The sequence below is a fragment of the Silurus aristotelis genome, assembly GCF_946808225.1.
Source record: "Silurus aristotelis genome assembly, chromosome: 25".
In the NCBI taxonomy this organism is placed as follows: Eukaryota; Metazoa; Chordata; class Actinopteri; order Siluriformes; family Siluridae; genus Silurus; species Silurus aristotelis.
The window spans coordinates 8,346,330-8,361,383 of NC_139598.1; the positions used below are offsets into that span (position 1 = coordinate 8,346,330).

General features: G+C 38.2%; 1 protein-coding gene across 1 annotated transcript in view; it reads left to right on the forward strand.

The window, feature by feature from the left end:
- tmem108 (transmembrane protein 108) overlaps positions 1-14,460 on the forward strand; it is a 73,037-nt gene extending 58,577 nt beyond the window's left edge. Inside the window, exons 4-6 of the mRNA XM_083529980.1 lie at positions 11,268-12,329; positions 12,575-12,729; positions 14,227-14,460. Coding sequence (XP_083386106.1) covers positions 11,268-12,329; positions 12,575-12,729; positions 14,227-14,343 — 1,334 coding nt within the window. The 3' untranslated portion in view covers positions 14,344-14,460. The remainder of the gene's footprint in view (positions 1-11,267; positions 12,330-12,574; positions 12,730-14,226) is intronic.
- The last annotated feature ends 594 nt before the right edge of the window (positions 14,461-15,054 follow it).

Below are 15,054 nucleotides of genomic sequence, written 5' to 3' on the forward strand. Positions count from 1 at the left end.
ACTCTTCTATCACAAATCACTCCTGTCACTCTTCTCCACCCACTCCACCCTGCCTGCACTCTCTTCTTTACTTCTCTAACACACTCTCCATTACTTTGCACTGTTGACCCCAGGTACCTGAACTCCTCCACCTTCTCCACCTCTTCTCCCTGCAACCGCATCACTCCACTGCCCTCCCTCTCATTCACACACATGTACTCTGTCTTACTCCTACTGACTTTCATTCCCCTTCTCTCCAGCGCATATCACCACCTCTCCAGGCTCTTCTCAACCTGCTCTCTACTCTCACCACAAATCACAATATCATCTGCAAACATCATAGTCCAGGGAGACTCCTGTCTGACCTCGTCCGTCAACCTGTCCATCACCACTGCAAACAGGAAAGGGCTCAGGGCCGATCCTTGATGCAGTCCAACCTTTACCCTGAACCAGTCTGTCGTACCTACTGCACACTTTACTGCCGTCACACTGTCCTCATACATGTCCTGCACCACCCTCACATACTTCTCTGGAACACCTGACTTCCTCATACAATACCACAACTCCTCTCTCGGCACCCTGTCGTACGCTTTCTCTAAATCCACAAATACACAATGCAGCTCCTTCTGTCCTTCTCTATACTTCTCCATCAACATCCTCAAAGCAAATAAGGCATCTGTGGTGCTCTTCCTCGGCATGAAACCATACTGTTGCTCACAGATGGTCACCTCTTCTCTCAGCCTGGCTTCCACTACTCTTTCCCATAACTTCATGGTGTGACTGATCAACTTAATTCCCCTGTAGTTACTGCAGGTCTGCACATCTCCCTTATGCTTAAAGATCGGTACCAGCACACTTCTTCTCCATTCCTCAGGCATCCTCTCCCCTTCCAGAATCCTGTTAAACAATCTGGTTAAAAACTCCACTGCCATCTCTCCTAAACATCTCCACGCTTCTACCGGTATGTCATCTGGTCCAACCGACTTTCCATTCTTCATCCTCTTAATCGCTGCTCTCACTTCCTCCTTACTAATCCTATCTACATCCTGCTTCACCGACTCCACATCCTCCAACCTTCTCTCTCTCTGATTTTCCTCATTCATCAGCTGCTCAAAATACTCCCTCCATCTTCTCAACACACTCTCCTCACGAGTCAACACATTTCCCTCTCCATCCTTTATTGCTCTAACTTGCAGTACATCCTTCCCAGCTCGGTCCCTCTGCTTGGCCAATCGGTATAAATCCTTTTCTCCTTCCTTAGTGTCCAACCTCTTATACAGTTCCTCATATGCCTTTTCCTTGGCTTTCGCCACATCCCTTTTAACCTGCTGCCGCATCTCCTTGTACTCCTGCCTACTCTTCTCATCACTCTGTCGATCCCACTTCTGTTTTGCAAATCTCTTTCCCCTAATGCTCTCCTGCACTTCCTCATTCCACCACCACGTCTCCTTGTCTTGCTTTCTTTTTCCAGATGTCACACCAAGTACTTTTCTAGCTGCCTCCCTCATCACTCCTGCAGTAGTTGCCCAATCATCCGGCACCTCTTCACCACCACCAAGCCCCTGTCTGATGTCTTCCCTGAACCTCACACTACACTCTTCCTCCTTCAGTTTCCACCATCTTATTCTTCTTTCAAACCTTACTTTCCTCCTCTTCTTCTTCGCCTCCAAAACCATCCTACAGACCACCATCCGATGCTGTCTAGCTACACTGTCCCCCGCCAACACCTTACAGTCTCCAATCTCCTTCAGGTTGCATCTCCTACACAGAAGATAATCCACCTGTGTGCACCTTCCTCCACTCTTATACGTCACCCTATGATCCTCCTTCTTCTTAAAATACGTGTTCACCACTGCCATTTCCATCCTTTTAGCAAAATCTACCACCATCTGCCCTTCCACATTCCTCTCCTTAAAACCATACCTACCCATCACCTCCTCATCACCTCTGTTCCCTTCACCTACATGCCCATTAAAGTCTGCCCCAATCACCAATCGTTCTTTCCTAGGTACACCATCTACCACTTCATCTAATTCACTCCAGAATCTTTCTTTCTCCTCCATCTCACAGCCAACTTGTGGAGCATAGGCACTGATGACATTTATCATCCTCCCTTCAACTTCCAACTTCACGATCATCACCCTATCAGAAACTCTCTTCACCTCCACTACACTCTTACTGTACGCTTCCTTCAGAATCACCCCTACACCATTTCTCTTCCCATCCACACCATGATAAAACAGTTTAAACCCACCTCCAATGTTCCTGGCCTTACTCCCTTTCCACTTGGTCTCCTGAACACACAACACATCTACCTTTCTCCTCTCCATCATATCAGCTATCTCTCTCCCTTTACCCGTCATAGTACCAACATTTAAAGTACCAACCCGAACCTCTACTCTCCTACACTGCTCCTTTTCCTGCCGTCTCTGTAGACGCCTTCCTCCTCTCCTTCTCCTCCTTCGGCCAACAGTAGCCCAATTTCCACCGGTACCCTGTCGGCTAACGATACCTGTGGCGGTCGTTGTTAACCCGGGCCTCGACCGATCCGGTATGAAATTCTCATTTGTGATCCGCATATTTGATTTGGCACATGTTTTACGCTGGATGCCCTTCCTAACGCAACCCTCCCCATTTACCCGGGCTTGGGACCGGCACTAAGAGTACACTGGCTTGTGCCCCCCTAATGGCTGGGTTCATTTTATAATTAATAATAATATTTTTATTAATACATTTCATTGTTTCCACATAGAAATTATTCCCTATAAGTTTTATGGTCTATCGTGCTATCCGCGAGAGACCGGGAAAATCAGCTCAACAAATTAGTTAAGTGACAAATGCAATTCTGTGATAAACCTGGGGTGCGAGATTCCAACCGCGGTAAAGCGGTTGATTACAGTACTGGTGTAAATATAACCACATATCCAATAGGTAATCCAATGAAAACAACAGTTGTTGTGAGAACATAAACAACCTTTGAAAGAGAAGAAATGCTAAATTGCAATGGTGTTATGAATTGGGTATGGTGCATGCATTTTTTATTTTTTTATTTTACATTTACTTATTATTTCACTTAACAGTAGTACTGTTGCCATGGAGATGCCTAAGGCCCAGAGAAATTTCTTTCCTCGCAACCTTCACAGTCAGATGTAAGGGTCAGACATGACTAATCAGTAAACGCACTTGTAGTGTTCAGGGACTGAGTAAGCACTCGTTTTTTCTACCTCCCCCATAGTACAGGGAACATGAGTCAGAGGTGTGTGAGATAGTGTAGCTCCAAATGGCAGTGTTGGCACTGGAAAATGAGTCAGCCATTGATGGATGAGAGAGAGAGGTTTTATGCTTCAAGAACTCTTTATTTCTCTCTCTCTCTCTCTCTCTTTCTCTCTCTCTCTCTCTCTCTCTCTCTCTTTCTCTCTTTCTTTCTTGTACTGAAACACACAGACATTCACACACAGAAACATGCAATCTTACATCCATACACTGACACCTTGTTCCTGCTAATTCTGTCTCTTGTACAGAATTTTGGGTTCTGGTGTCACTTTGGTAGAACAAATTGGATTAGGTTGCATGGCAAATTCTAAATGATGAACAACATTCGAGTTATGAATAATGCTGAATAACATTATACTGTCACCTGGTCCCAGATGTTTTTTGAGACCCATGGGGTTGAAAGTAATTTTACTCCCTTTAACTAGATGCATTTTTGTTAATGAAACATGATTTTCCACATGTGATGCGACAATAAATATTAATACGTTAAGCATTAGTTAGGACATACAGACATAGGATATTCCACAGCTTTCTACAGACTACTGGCTGGACCTCAGTATCCCATGTGGACAGATTGCTTAAACGCTTGTTGTATCAGTGGCATTCCATGCACAGGGAATTTAGCTGACGTTGTGTGTCCTGATATATATATATATATACGCAAAACTTTGTTGTGTATTGAGGAACGTTTATGTTTTATTCATAGAGCTGATGTTTTATTGATGTGGTTTCGGATTTCCAAGTATATGGAGTAAGAGCTAGAGGGAGTAGGTGCACTGATTCAGGTCAGAACTGTAATGTAGCCAGCAAGACTGGCTCTTATTTTCTAATATAAGGTCGGACATAGACAGCTGAAATGATAGGTCTGGACGTTATCAACATAAAAGCGGGTTTCACACAAAAGTATCTTCTATGTGACCAGTGAATCATGTCAGTGTTTTGCCTAGCAATTTTTTAATTTTGAAAATGTACTTAATCAAATTAACTGGACTGGGTTTTAATTAGTTAAGCTGTCATAGACCTTTTTATGTATAGCCAAAAAGATTTTTGTGGGATTTCATCAATTATGGCTTCTTGCAATAAAAAAAAAATCTTAGGATTTCAGCTTGTGCTTTTATAAGCAAATAGTGAACTAGTTGAAATAGGTTTAGTAGAATGAGAGTGGTTTCCCTCTCATTTTATACACTAATATATTGTTATTTATCTACTTATTTATTCTTTTATTTTGCACTGTTTTTAATTTATACATATAAACCCAAAACCTTTTTTATTTATTTTTATTTGCACATTTTATTTATTCTATACATATATAAGAATATATATATAAAAATAAAGTTGAACATCTGTGCATTTGTATATTTGTTTGGTCAAAATTCAAACTGTAGGTCCCCAGTTTGTTACATATAAACAAAAGTTAAATGCACGTGTCTCAAAAACAATGAAAGACTAGGTGTTTTGATCTTAAATAGATAAATGTATGGATTGAATTAGATAAATGCAACCTTAGGTGAATAGCACATAACATATTACACTGTGTTATTACACACCAACACACATCCAAATACTGTATCCACAAAAAAAACACACATGGCTGGAAATGTTTCAGTACATTTGCCCATATAGTGTAGTTCATACCTGCAATGTATTTAAATTTAAATGAACTTTAAATTAAGAATTGTGCGATACTTTGGCCTTTTTTTAAACAGTTGCTTTATTTGTTCGGTTTTGTTTTATAAAACCTTTAACACATATAGATATACTAAAAAAAAAAAAAAAACTTATGTGACAAAGTGAAAAACTTGTGTATTTTACACCCTTGTATTTTACAGCCTTTTCTGTCCTCTAGAGCTAACAGTAGATTTCTTGTTACTCATACCCAAACACCAGCCAGTAGAACATTGACTGTTAATAAAGCTTGGTGATGCCTAAATCTTGAAATCTTTATTCAGTATTTAAATCAGCATGGCTTCAGTATTTATATATTTATTACAGAATGTGGCAAAATATTTATTGCATTTTTGGATGTGGTATTAAATTCCTTTGAAAGGTTTACTGTAGAAACAGTTGCCATACATCCACCAGGGATAACATAATGGCATTACATCATGATTAATGACCGAAGAGTTGATGAACACAATGAACACTGATTATTACTTCATCATGGTACATGTTAGTGGGTGGGATATATTAGACAGCAAGTGAACATTTTGTCCTCAATGTGCAAGTGTAAGGATTTCAGTTTGACAAGGGCCAAATTGTGACAGCTTGACGACTGGGTCAGAGCATCTCCAAAACTGCTCTTGTGGGGGGTTCACAGTCTGCAGTGGTCAATATCTTTCAAAATGTCTCAAGGAAGAAACAGTAGTGAACCTGTAAAAGGATCATGGGTGGCCAAGGCTCATTGATGCACGAGGGGAGCAAAGGCTGGCTTGTGTGGTCTGATCCAACAGATGAGCTCAAGTAGCTCAAATTGCTGATTGTTAATTAAACTGTTATTGCTGTTAATGCTGTTAATGCTTTACAGATCAGGACTGTTCTGGCAGCAAAAGGGAGACCAACACAGTATTAGGCAGGTGGTCATAATGGTGTGCCTGAATGATGGCCATAAAGTTATGCCTGCTCAGTGTATTTGTCCCTAATAAATAAATAATTCTAATGAAAAAGTTCTTATGTAAAGTGAACCACTGGATTATTCATTTGTGTGCTAATATGCCATATTATAGGCCGTATGAGGTACGTTTGGCCTTTGATAGCAAAATGTAAAAAACATATGACATGCAAGTTGCTGAAAATTTTTACTGCATATTCTATCTGTGATATTTAATGTCAGTAAGTTTGGTATGTTAATATGTTAACACTTTTTAATATTTAAATGTTTTATTTTAGTATATAATTAAAGCCGCAAGCAGCATTTTTTGGGGCCAAGCACCCAGAGTTGGTGAGCCACACATTCACAGATGTGCTACAGCTGTTACCTTATCACAGGAAAGCAGAACCATAATTTTAGGCGAAGGAAATGAGGTTTTACTTATGGTGCGTATGTTGTGACCACAGACAGTGTTGGAATTCTCTGATAGCAGTAGGAAATGTGTAGCTAAACAAGCAGGGTGTCAAGATGATGAGGAAAAATAGCAATAAAGACAGTAACATGTAAGCATTTTTGGCAAATAAATTTTGACCAGTGCCATACACAAGAACTTTGCCTTGGGTTATAGCCCTGAAGATGCTTACCAGGCTTTGTGTCAGTGTGTAAAATTGTTGCTGAGATATCTTTTAAAACATTTGTTAAGTGTATTTTGAAGATGATATGTGCCACATTTGGAGGTGATTAAAGTAAATTAACTGGAAATTGATGTTATATGGTGCATGAAACTCGGCTCAACAAAGAGATTTGGACAGCCAGTGTAAATTTGACCCACTGATGGAGCTAAGAGTGTAAAAATTGGTCAATCTCTGTGTTGATGATTCTATGGGCTAGACAGGTAGAATTATAATAGGCCCCTATTGCAAGTTTGATACATAGCCCCCTAATAATAATAACAATAACAATAACTAACAATTACCACTCCATTTATGGCAATAATTGCTACATGGATTTAATCTTTGCCTATAGTCAGAGAGTAATGTGCTTATCAAGGTGTATGGAGTAAAGGCTAAAACTGAGCTTGTTTCTCTTTTCTTAAGGTGGCAGGGATGGACAGGGTAGTGCTGAGGCATGGGGGTCATTTTAAAGGGTCCTCGCTTGTCTGTGTGTTATCTCTTGGCTACAGACCTGACCCCAGCCTTAAGTATTACCAACCTGACAGCTTCTGTAAACAGTACTCCAGCACACACACATACAGAAGAGAGAGAGAGAGAGAGAGAGAGAGAGAGAGAGAGAGAGAGAGAGAGAGAGAGAGAGAGAGAGAGAGACACTGAGAATGGTTGATCTGTTTGTGTTTTTGTGTATAAGTGCTCAATTAGAGATTTGGGTATATCTCTAGGGATACACATTTTATCAGGAGTGAGTAAAGCAATACAAAGATGAATGTTTGTGAGCTAGATAAGGGTGGGATGTTACCTGACCTAAAGCTGGAATTTTAGTAGCATCAGTAAAAATAGTTTGACAACCTAATCTCAGCTCTCTAAATTTTGTGGTTACGAGAGAGTTTCTTCCTTTTTTAAGTGTTTCTTCTGGAATGGCTACTTTTGCACGCATAATAAAATTTCCTATTATGTGCAAATAAATCATCATGATCAGAAGTATTCCATGAGTTATTAGAAATAACAATGAATATGGGAATATGTGACAGATATGTGAACATTATTGGTTCATAACCTTTGATAAAATACAACTTTTTTGTGTCTTATTAGAATGTTTTCAGAATTTTGTCTTTAACAAAATCATGAGCATGTATTCATCCTCTGCCTTCAATGCCATCCATGGCTTTAGTAGCCTTCACACCTTCTTCACCTTTTTCTATAAAATGTTTTCCTCTTTTTCAAATCTCCTCCTCTCTCCTCCTCCTTGTTCTACTCCTCTGAGAGCCAAGGCTTGGTCTCCATAGCAACTGAGGGATCTCGATTAAACAATAGCATAACTCCAGGGTCAAGGCTTTGGGGATGTGTATGAACCCACGCATGTCTGCATATATCAGTGTATGTGTTCCTTCAACTATCCTAAAGTGCTTTTCTCTTTGCTGAGGGATTCACTGTAACATAGCAACTCTTGTAACATTCGGATGTCATTCAAAGCCTCTTTCATTCCTCTGGATTGCTTCTCTTAGTTCTCTTGTGTCCAGAAGCCACTGAATTTAAACTTTGGTTTTAGATGCAGTTGCATGTTTCAACACGTTTCGGAGCACAGCTTGCTGGAGGGCTCCCTTTCTGTTCTCTTGTTCTTCCGAACTTCTCTTCTGTATACGCCAGCTGTCCTACAGAGTCCTTTCTCTGTTTCCTGCATTTATTACAGTAAATTACATATATGTCCAAAATTGAGAGATGGCATTTCGCCATGTCGTTTAATTGGCTTGAATAGTCTATACACAAGAAATATCAGCTAAATATTTGTGTACTAACAAGACCATCAGTGTCTCAAGCCCATGGATCTCAGACTGGCAGGATGTTCAAACTCTGCATTACATTTAATCAATTAAAAAATCTATCTATCTATCTATCTATCTATCTATCTATCTATCTATCTATCTATCTATCTATCTATCTATCTATCTATCTATCTATCTATCTATCTGTCTGTCTGTCTGTCTGTCTGTCTGTCTGTCTGTCTGTCTGTCTGTCTGTCTATCTACAGTGTCTATCTATCTGATTATATATTTCATTACAGTAGATATGAAATTATTAAACCAAAGACCTTTACCTAAATTTCAGGCTTAGAATCTTTTTTATTTTTGAGCATTTACTTCTAGAAAAAGGCAAACTTATCTGCAAAAAATGTAAAGCCTGAAATGTGTCATATATCATTTAATCATTCAGACCTGTAGCATTGCTAAGACACTGTAAACACAGTCTCGGGTCCTTGTAACATCAGTAGATTCACAATAGTACCAGCTCACTGCCAGCCAGTGTGTCCTTCTTTCTTAATGTGGTGTTGCACCACTAATAATCTTTTTCTCATATCTTTTTTATTACTGTCAGGTGGCCAGGTGGCATCCAATTATTTTATTGTGGGGACAAACCTGTTACAGAGAGAAAATCTACAGCAAAATATAATTCAGTTCTTTTAGGCTTCACTTATTTAGTTCAGTTTAATTCAATTCAGTTCAATTCAGTTTTATTTGTATAGCCATTTCAACAATGGACATTGTCCCAAAGCAGCTTTACAGAAATAAAGAGGTTATGGGTCCAAGACAGATAACATTACAAACATCAGGGTTCAGAATAATAATTAAAAACATCTGTCAGTTTGGCAGGTAGAGAACCAATAGGTCAAGTATATTGTACAAAGCTTGTGTGCCACCCCAGCACAGAATTTCACTAAAGCTAAATTTGTTATGCTATCTGTTTACTTATGTTATTTAAAGCAGTAGAAACAAAATAAAAGAAAAAAAGCTAGTAACTTTGATGCAGTCTGTCTTTGGCCTTATATATAATGAAATCAATTAACAAAAACGTAATACTGTATATCACTTAGCTTAAACACGTATTAAACAGCACTGCTGCCTCCATGCCTAAAATGCAAAAAAAACATTTCTATGTATTAATATTTAAGTAGGTTATGCTAAAGCAAATTGCTCATGCAACGAAGTTCATTTTAAATATCATATTTATATCATATACTGTATTAAAGTTGGGAGTATGGCTATAAAATGCATTGGTCAGTCCTAATACCAACCCGCAGTCTGGCTTAGCTTTTTAAGCAGTTTTTCTTATATTTTTCCATGTTTTTTGTTCATTTATTGTTATTTTGCGTTTTGTATATATTGTTCACGTTTAAGTTCGCACATACATATATTTATCTGCATCCACACCCTGCTTACTTGTAGTTATATTCAGTACTCAGAAATCTACCTTTTTTTTTTTTTGATTTTAGAGCCATTCTGTATTTATTAATACCTGCTTGGTCACAAGCGATAACGATAATAAAATAATTAAGGGAATTATGAAAATTTACAATACATTAATTACATTTTCAATCAAACAGCCATGCAGTTCTTATGTATACAGTATTACAAATACAAAAATTATTTGATGTAATGCTTAATTGTTACAGACCTTTGTTAAAGAGATTTGTGTTGCAAATTGTGTGTGTGTATATATATATATATATATATATATATATATATATATATATATATATATATATATATATATATATATATATATAACATTTGTACAAATATTGCACTTCTAATACTGACCTGCGTAAATAAGCATGGGAATTTTAAATGTAATTAGTGTTTGCTACTACTCCTACTACATTAAGGACTGAATGACTATCTGACTAAAAACAAAAGGGTGTTGGGTAATATCCTGAATTAATGAAATAATCTAAGGCACGATGAATTATGTTCGTTCCTCGCAATATACCTCTAATTTCTGGCTTTTGCATTGTTTCCTGAACCAGTCTGGATCTATAGCTAATGATAGCACTCTCCACTGGTCATAGCATTTCTAGTATCAAACCTTTACTTTTGCCTTTAAATCCATTGATTACAAGCCAGAAGTTTTAAATAATACAACTAGTCATAATCCAGTATATAGAATTTTAATAGCACTGTAGTTCACAATTACAAATCTTTATTATCCCTGCAAATAATAATATTCCGTTTTAATTTTCTATGAAAAAGTTTTCCTACAGCTCAAGACGACTGTGTTTCGGTTTCAGTTAAGGTTTTTTCGGAGAACACAGAAATGGATATAGGTTAAAGATGGAAATACAATTTTGAATCAATGTCCATTTCTAGCCAAAACTGTGAAATTTAAACACATTCCAACGGCTCCAGTTAAACCACAAAAATGTGCAGCTATTGAACATGCAAATGTTTATACTTTTGATATAATTTCTGCATACATCTGTATAAAAAATTTAAGACTTTTTTAATATAATTACTACATAAAGTGCTTCTATAGTTCAAATGATTTGTCTGCTGACACCGTGAGAGTGAATAAAGATCAACAGTGGTGCCAGTGACAGTGGCACAGTGCAACACCCAGTGGTTGTGCTGGTAGTCTGCAGTATTCAAAGGCACAAATAAAACAATTGAAGTCAATGCTCATTGACATCTGCAATTAAATATAACAAATGCTCAGTTTGACACTGTTTAAACATATAGCCTTAATAATATATAATATTTAATCAAATTCGCAAATGTAAATATTTTTCGGTTCAAAATTTTGGTGAATATTGAATTTGGTGATGATTGCATTATAATATAATATAAATATAATGCATATAATCATTTGGGTTTTTTTGCTTAGTGATATGAGAAAAGTTGTACTGCACAGGTCATTATTTAAAATATGATTATTATTCCAATGTTTTTCTGACTTCACCTTTCTCTCCATTGCCCCCTTAGGCATTCTTCTGATCCTGTCAGTACCAGAGAAGCTGCTGTCCTTTGCAGAGGAGCTCTCCCCAAGTTGGAAACCACGGAGCCTTGTCTCCATGTTACATTTGTCAAACCCTCCTGGCTGGTGGAAGGAATCTAGTAATGGAGACCAGCCCACTTTCATGGGTCACGATGCCTCCATGCCTCGCATGGGTCACACTACAACAGTCAAGTCTAGTTTTGGACCAAGTCCAATGCTTAGTATTAAATCAAGAGACCGTTCTTTGATTCAGAACTCTGTTGGACCTGATTCTAAAAGCACCAGCTCCAGATCCATGACTGCATTATCCATGTTGTTGAATTCCAGTGCTGTTTCTGAGGATCTGGCTGCTGAGGGGCTTCAAAGAACTGAGCATTTCCAACCAAGGTCCAAAAATAATTTCGAGCAATTGAGGTCCACTGAAAAGACCCAAGGGATGAGAGTTGAAGAGCCAACCGAGCCCAGTTATGCCTACTTTTCAATGATGCCATCAGAGACATCCATCCATGCTGTGGCACTGGAGAAAAGCCATGGGCACCGTGCTCATGCCATCACACTACGTCATGCTCCTGAAAACCTTGAGGTTTTAGAGAACGTGCCTGTGTCCATATCACAGTCTCCCAGTCCGCCCACCTATGTTCCTCTTGACACAACTAAGCAGTCAAAAACAAATAAAGTTACCTTCTCAAATGGGGCTGTTAGCATTTCTGTAGATGACAGCTCAACAAAGACATTAGGTGGCACAAATACCCCTGTCACCATAACCAGTGATGGTTTCATCTCCCAGACTATTGTAACAGACACAGGCACTGGCTCCATTAATAGCAGTTTAAATATATCAATGAAACTGTCCCCCCGTCTCATAAATGATTCACGTGCCAACGAGTTAGTCTCGAGTAGACCACCTCCCACCCCAAGAGGACACTGGGGCTCAGGGAACCAATCACACCCTGATCTTGACTCAGCCGAAAACCCTGCCACCATTTGCCTGACCAAAATGGACATTGTATGGGTGGTGCTTGTTATCAGTGTGCCTGTCTCCTCCTGCTGTGAGTATCTGAGCATTGGATGCCACTCAGTAAAATACATTGACTCCACTGGCTTAATACTGTGTGTGTGTGTGTGTGTGTGTGTGTGTGTGTGTGTGTGTGTGTGTGTGTGTGTGTGTGTGTGTGTGTGTGTGTGTGTGCATGTGTGTGTGTGTGTGTGTGTGTGTGTGTGTGTCTGTTTGTGTTTGTGTTTGTGTGTATAAATTTATATATAATAATATTTATGACTCTCTTCTCCCTCATAGCTGTGTTGCTGACGGTGTGCTGCATGAAAAAGAAAAAGAAATCAGCCAGTCATGAGAACAACCTGAGCTACTGGAACAACACCATCACCATGGATTACTTCAACCGTCATGCTGTGGAACTCCCTCGCGAGATACTGCCACTGGAAACTGTCGATGTACGATTCTCAAACCAGTTGCACAACTAGAACTACACATACCTACTTACATCTTTCCTTAATCTTAAAAGATGAAAGTAATATGGTAAACTAGTTTAATGACTATAAAGGTTACATAGGTTCTGTAGACACGACTATGTGCATATGCATAGGTTCTGTGGACACAAATTTCTTCCTAATTACTAGCTTCTCTAAATCACTAAAAAGTGTATATTTCTTATAATGTATATGAATTCTTGATTTTTCATGAGTTCATGTCCTTCTTAAGTACATTCATTGTAGCCGACTGGTTGTGGTATTTAGAGAGATTGGTATGGATTTGATTGGAATGTGAATATACAGTAGTTCATACATATAGTTCATACATACATATAATTCTCTCCTGGGTTTGAATATTGTGAATAAATCTTTTTTTCTGAGTGCACATTAATTGGCTAATATTACGTGAGCATGAATTTATACTCCAAAATTACAAGGTGGATTTACCCTAGCTATGTTGATATGAACCGAAAAAACTGTAGAACCTGGATCAAAAGCTTTTTATTAAGTCCTTGATCACTAATTCCCCAGGTGACCCTGCGCTGCTCCCAGGTTGAACATAGTGAAGATTGCTAGATAGCTCCCATACAGTGCTCTTCTATAATAAATGTAGTAAATATGAGCATGGATGTCTGCAAATTTGTCTTCATTTTTTTTTTACTTTTTGATCTTTTGTTTAAATTCAATTACAAAAATACTCTCAAGCGCAGTTTTATTTGGCATTCCTCTATATTTTGGTTTTTGCCTATTCATCCACAAGATCATTAGTAAGGTTGCGCGCTGGAGTCAGTTAAGAAGGCATGGTGCAAAGTCATCATTAAAATATATTCCAGAGGTTTTCAGTTGGATTTTGGTCAGGGCACATGTAGTGGTAATTCAGTCGATGTCTGATTAGAGGGTTGTGATTTTAAATCATACCATGTCCAGGCTTCTATTGCTGGCCCCCTAAACAAGGTTTAACTCTTAACTGCTTAGTTGTATATATAAATAATATAATTGTTAATCGCTCTGGATAAAGACGTCTTCTTGCAAACTTGGGTTTTTCTACACCATCATGCTGTGCAAAAGGGCATTGTAATTCTCTAAGGTTTGCTCCCCATATTGAAGTGAAGTGAAGGCAATTGTAATGCTACAGCACATAAAAGATTTATTATTACTCTATACATTTGTATTGAGGAGATCTACATATTTGTGTGATAGTCTTTTTTAATGACTTGTCTTGTGGCATGTTTGTAGTGTACAAGGAACTGAAACAGACTGTAAGCTCGCGTTTAAGGATTGCTCTCCTGGTCTTTAGCACCACCTACTGTACATGCTGCCATCATCTTTCCCCTCCATATTCTTATCCACAAACCTCTATTAACCCTTGGCAATCTACGTGTGCATACACAGCCGCAATGTCAGTCAACACCTCTGAGTTTTAATGCAATAACTGAATATTGAACTCCTATATTTCAGGAGCGGGAGACATGCTTACCCCCTAATGGTGACTTCAGCGACAGTGGTGTTGTGCTGGTTAACCCTTTCTGCCAAGAGACTCTCTTCATCAACAGAGACAAGGCCTCTGACATCTGAGCATGTCACCATTATCAAAGCTTGTCTGTTTTCTTTTTTTTCTTACTCAAAGTTTTTTTTTAAATATTATATATATTATATTATAAATATATATTCTTTGGTGAACCTTCAGAGACTGAGCTTATATATATATATATATATATATATATATATATATATATATATATATATATATATATATATATATATATATATATATATATATAAGATATATAGACAAGTTTAAAAAGACAAACGAATGAATTAAGAGCACTCTTGCTGTAAGGGTAAGGCCCCTTGCATATTTTTTCCTGATGTACATTTTCTACAGATGCTTAATTGTGATAAGGGTTTTTATGTCTTTTTTGGATAAAAGCAGTGTGTGTGTGGTTTCTGTGGTGTTCAAGTGGCTTGGAATATAAAGCAATGCAATGTATGCTGTAAAGATGTGTGTGATCTTACCCAAAACACTTAAAAACTTATAAGCCTGATGAACTTGAATTGCCTGTGTGTGCGAGTCGATACGAAAGCAGGTGGCATTTGGTATGTGCCTGGGTTCAGGGAGGCACCTAAACCTTGTGGTGTCGGAAGAGGTGTAGTATGGAATGTCATGAAATAGAGGGAATTTTGAGGAGATTTTGTCCTTATGAGTCACCAGCGCAGGGATTATTTGAAAAGTCTATAGTCCCCTTGTAGACAGCACTGTGTTACTGTGTCCATTTGCATGTGGCA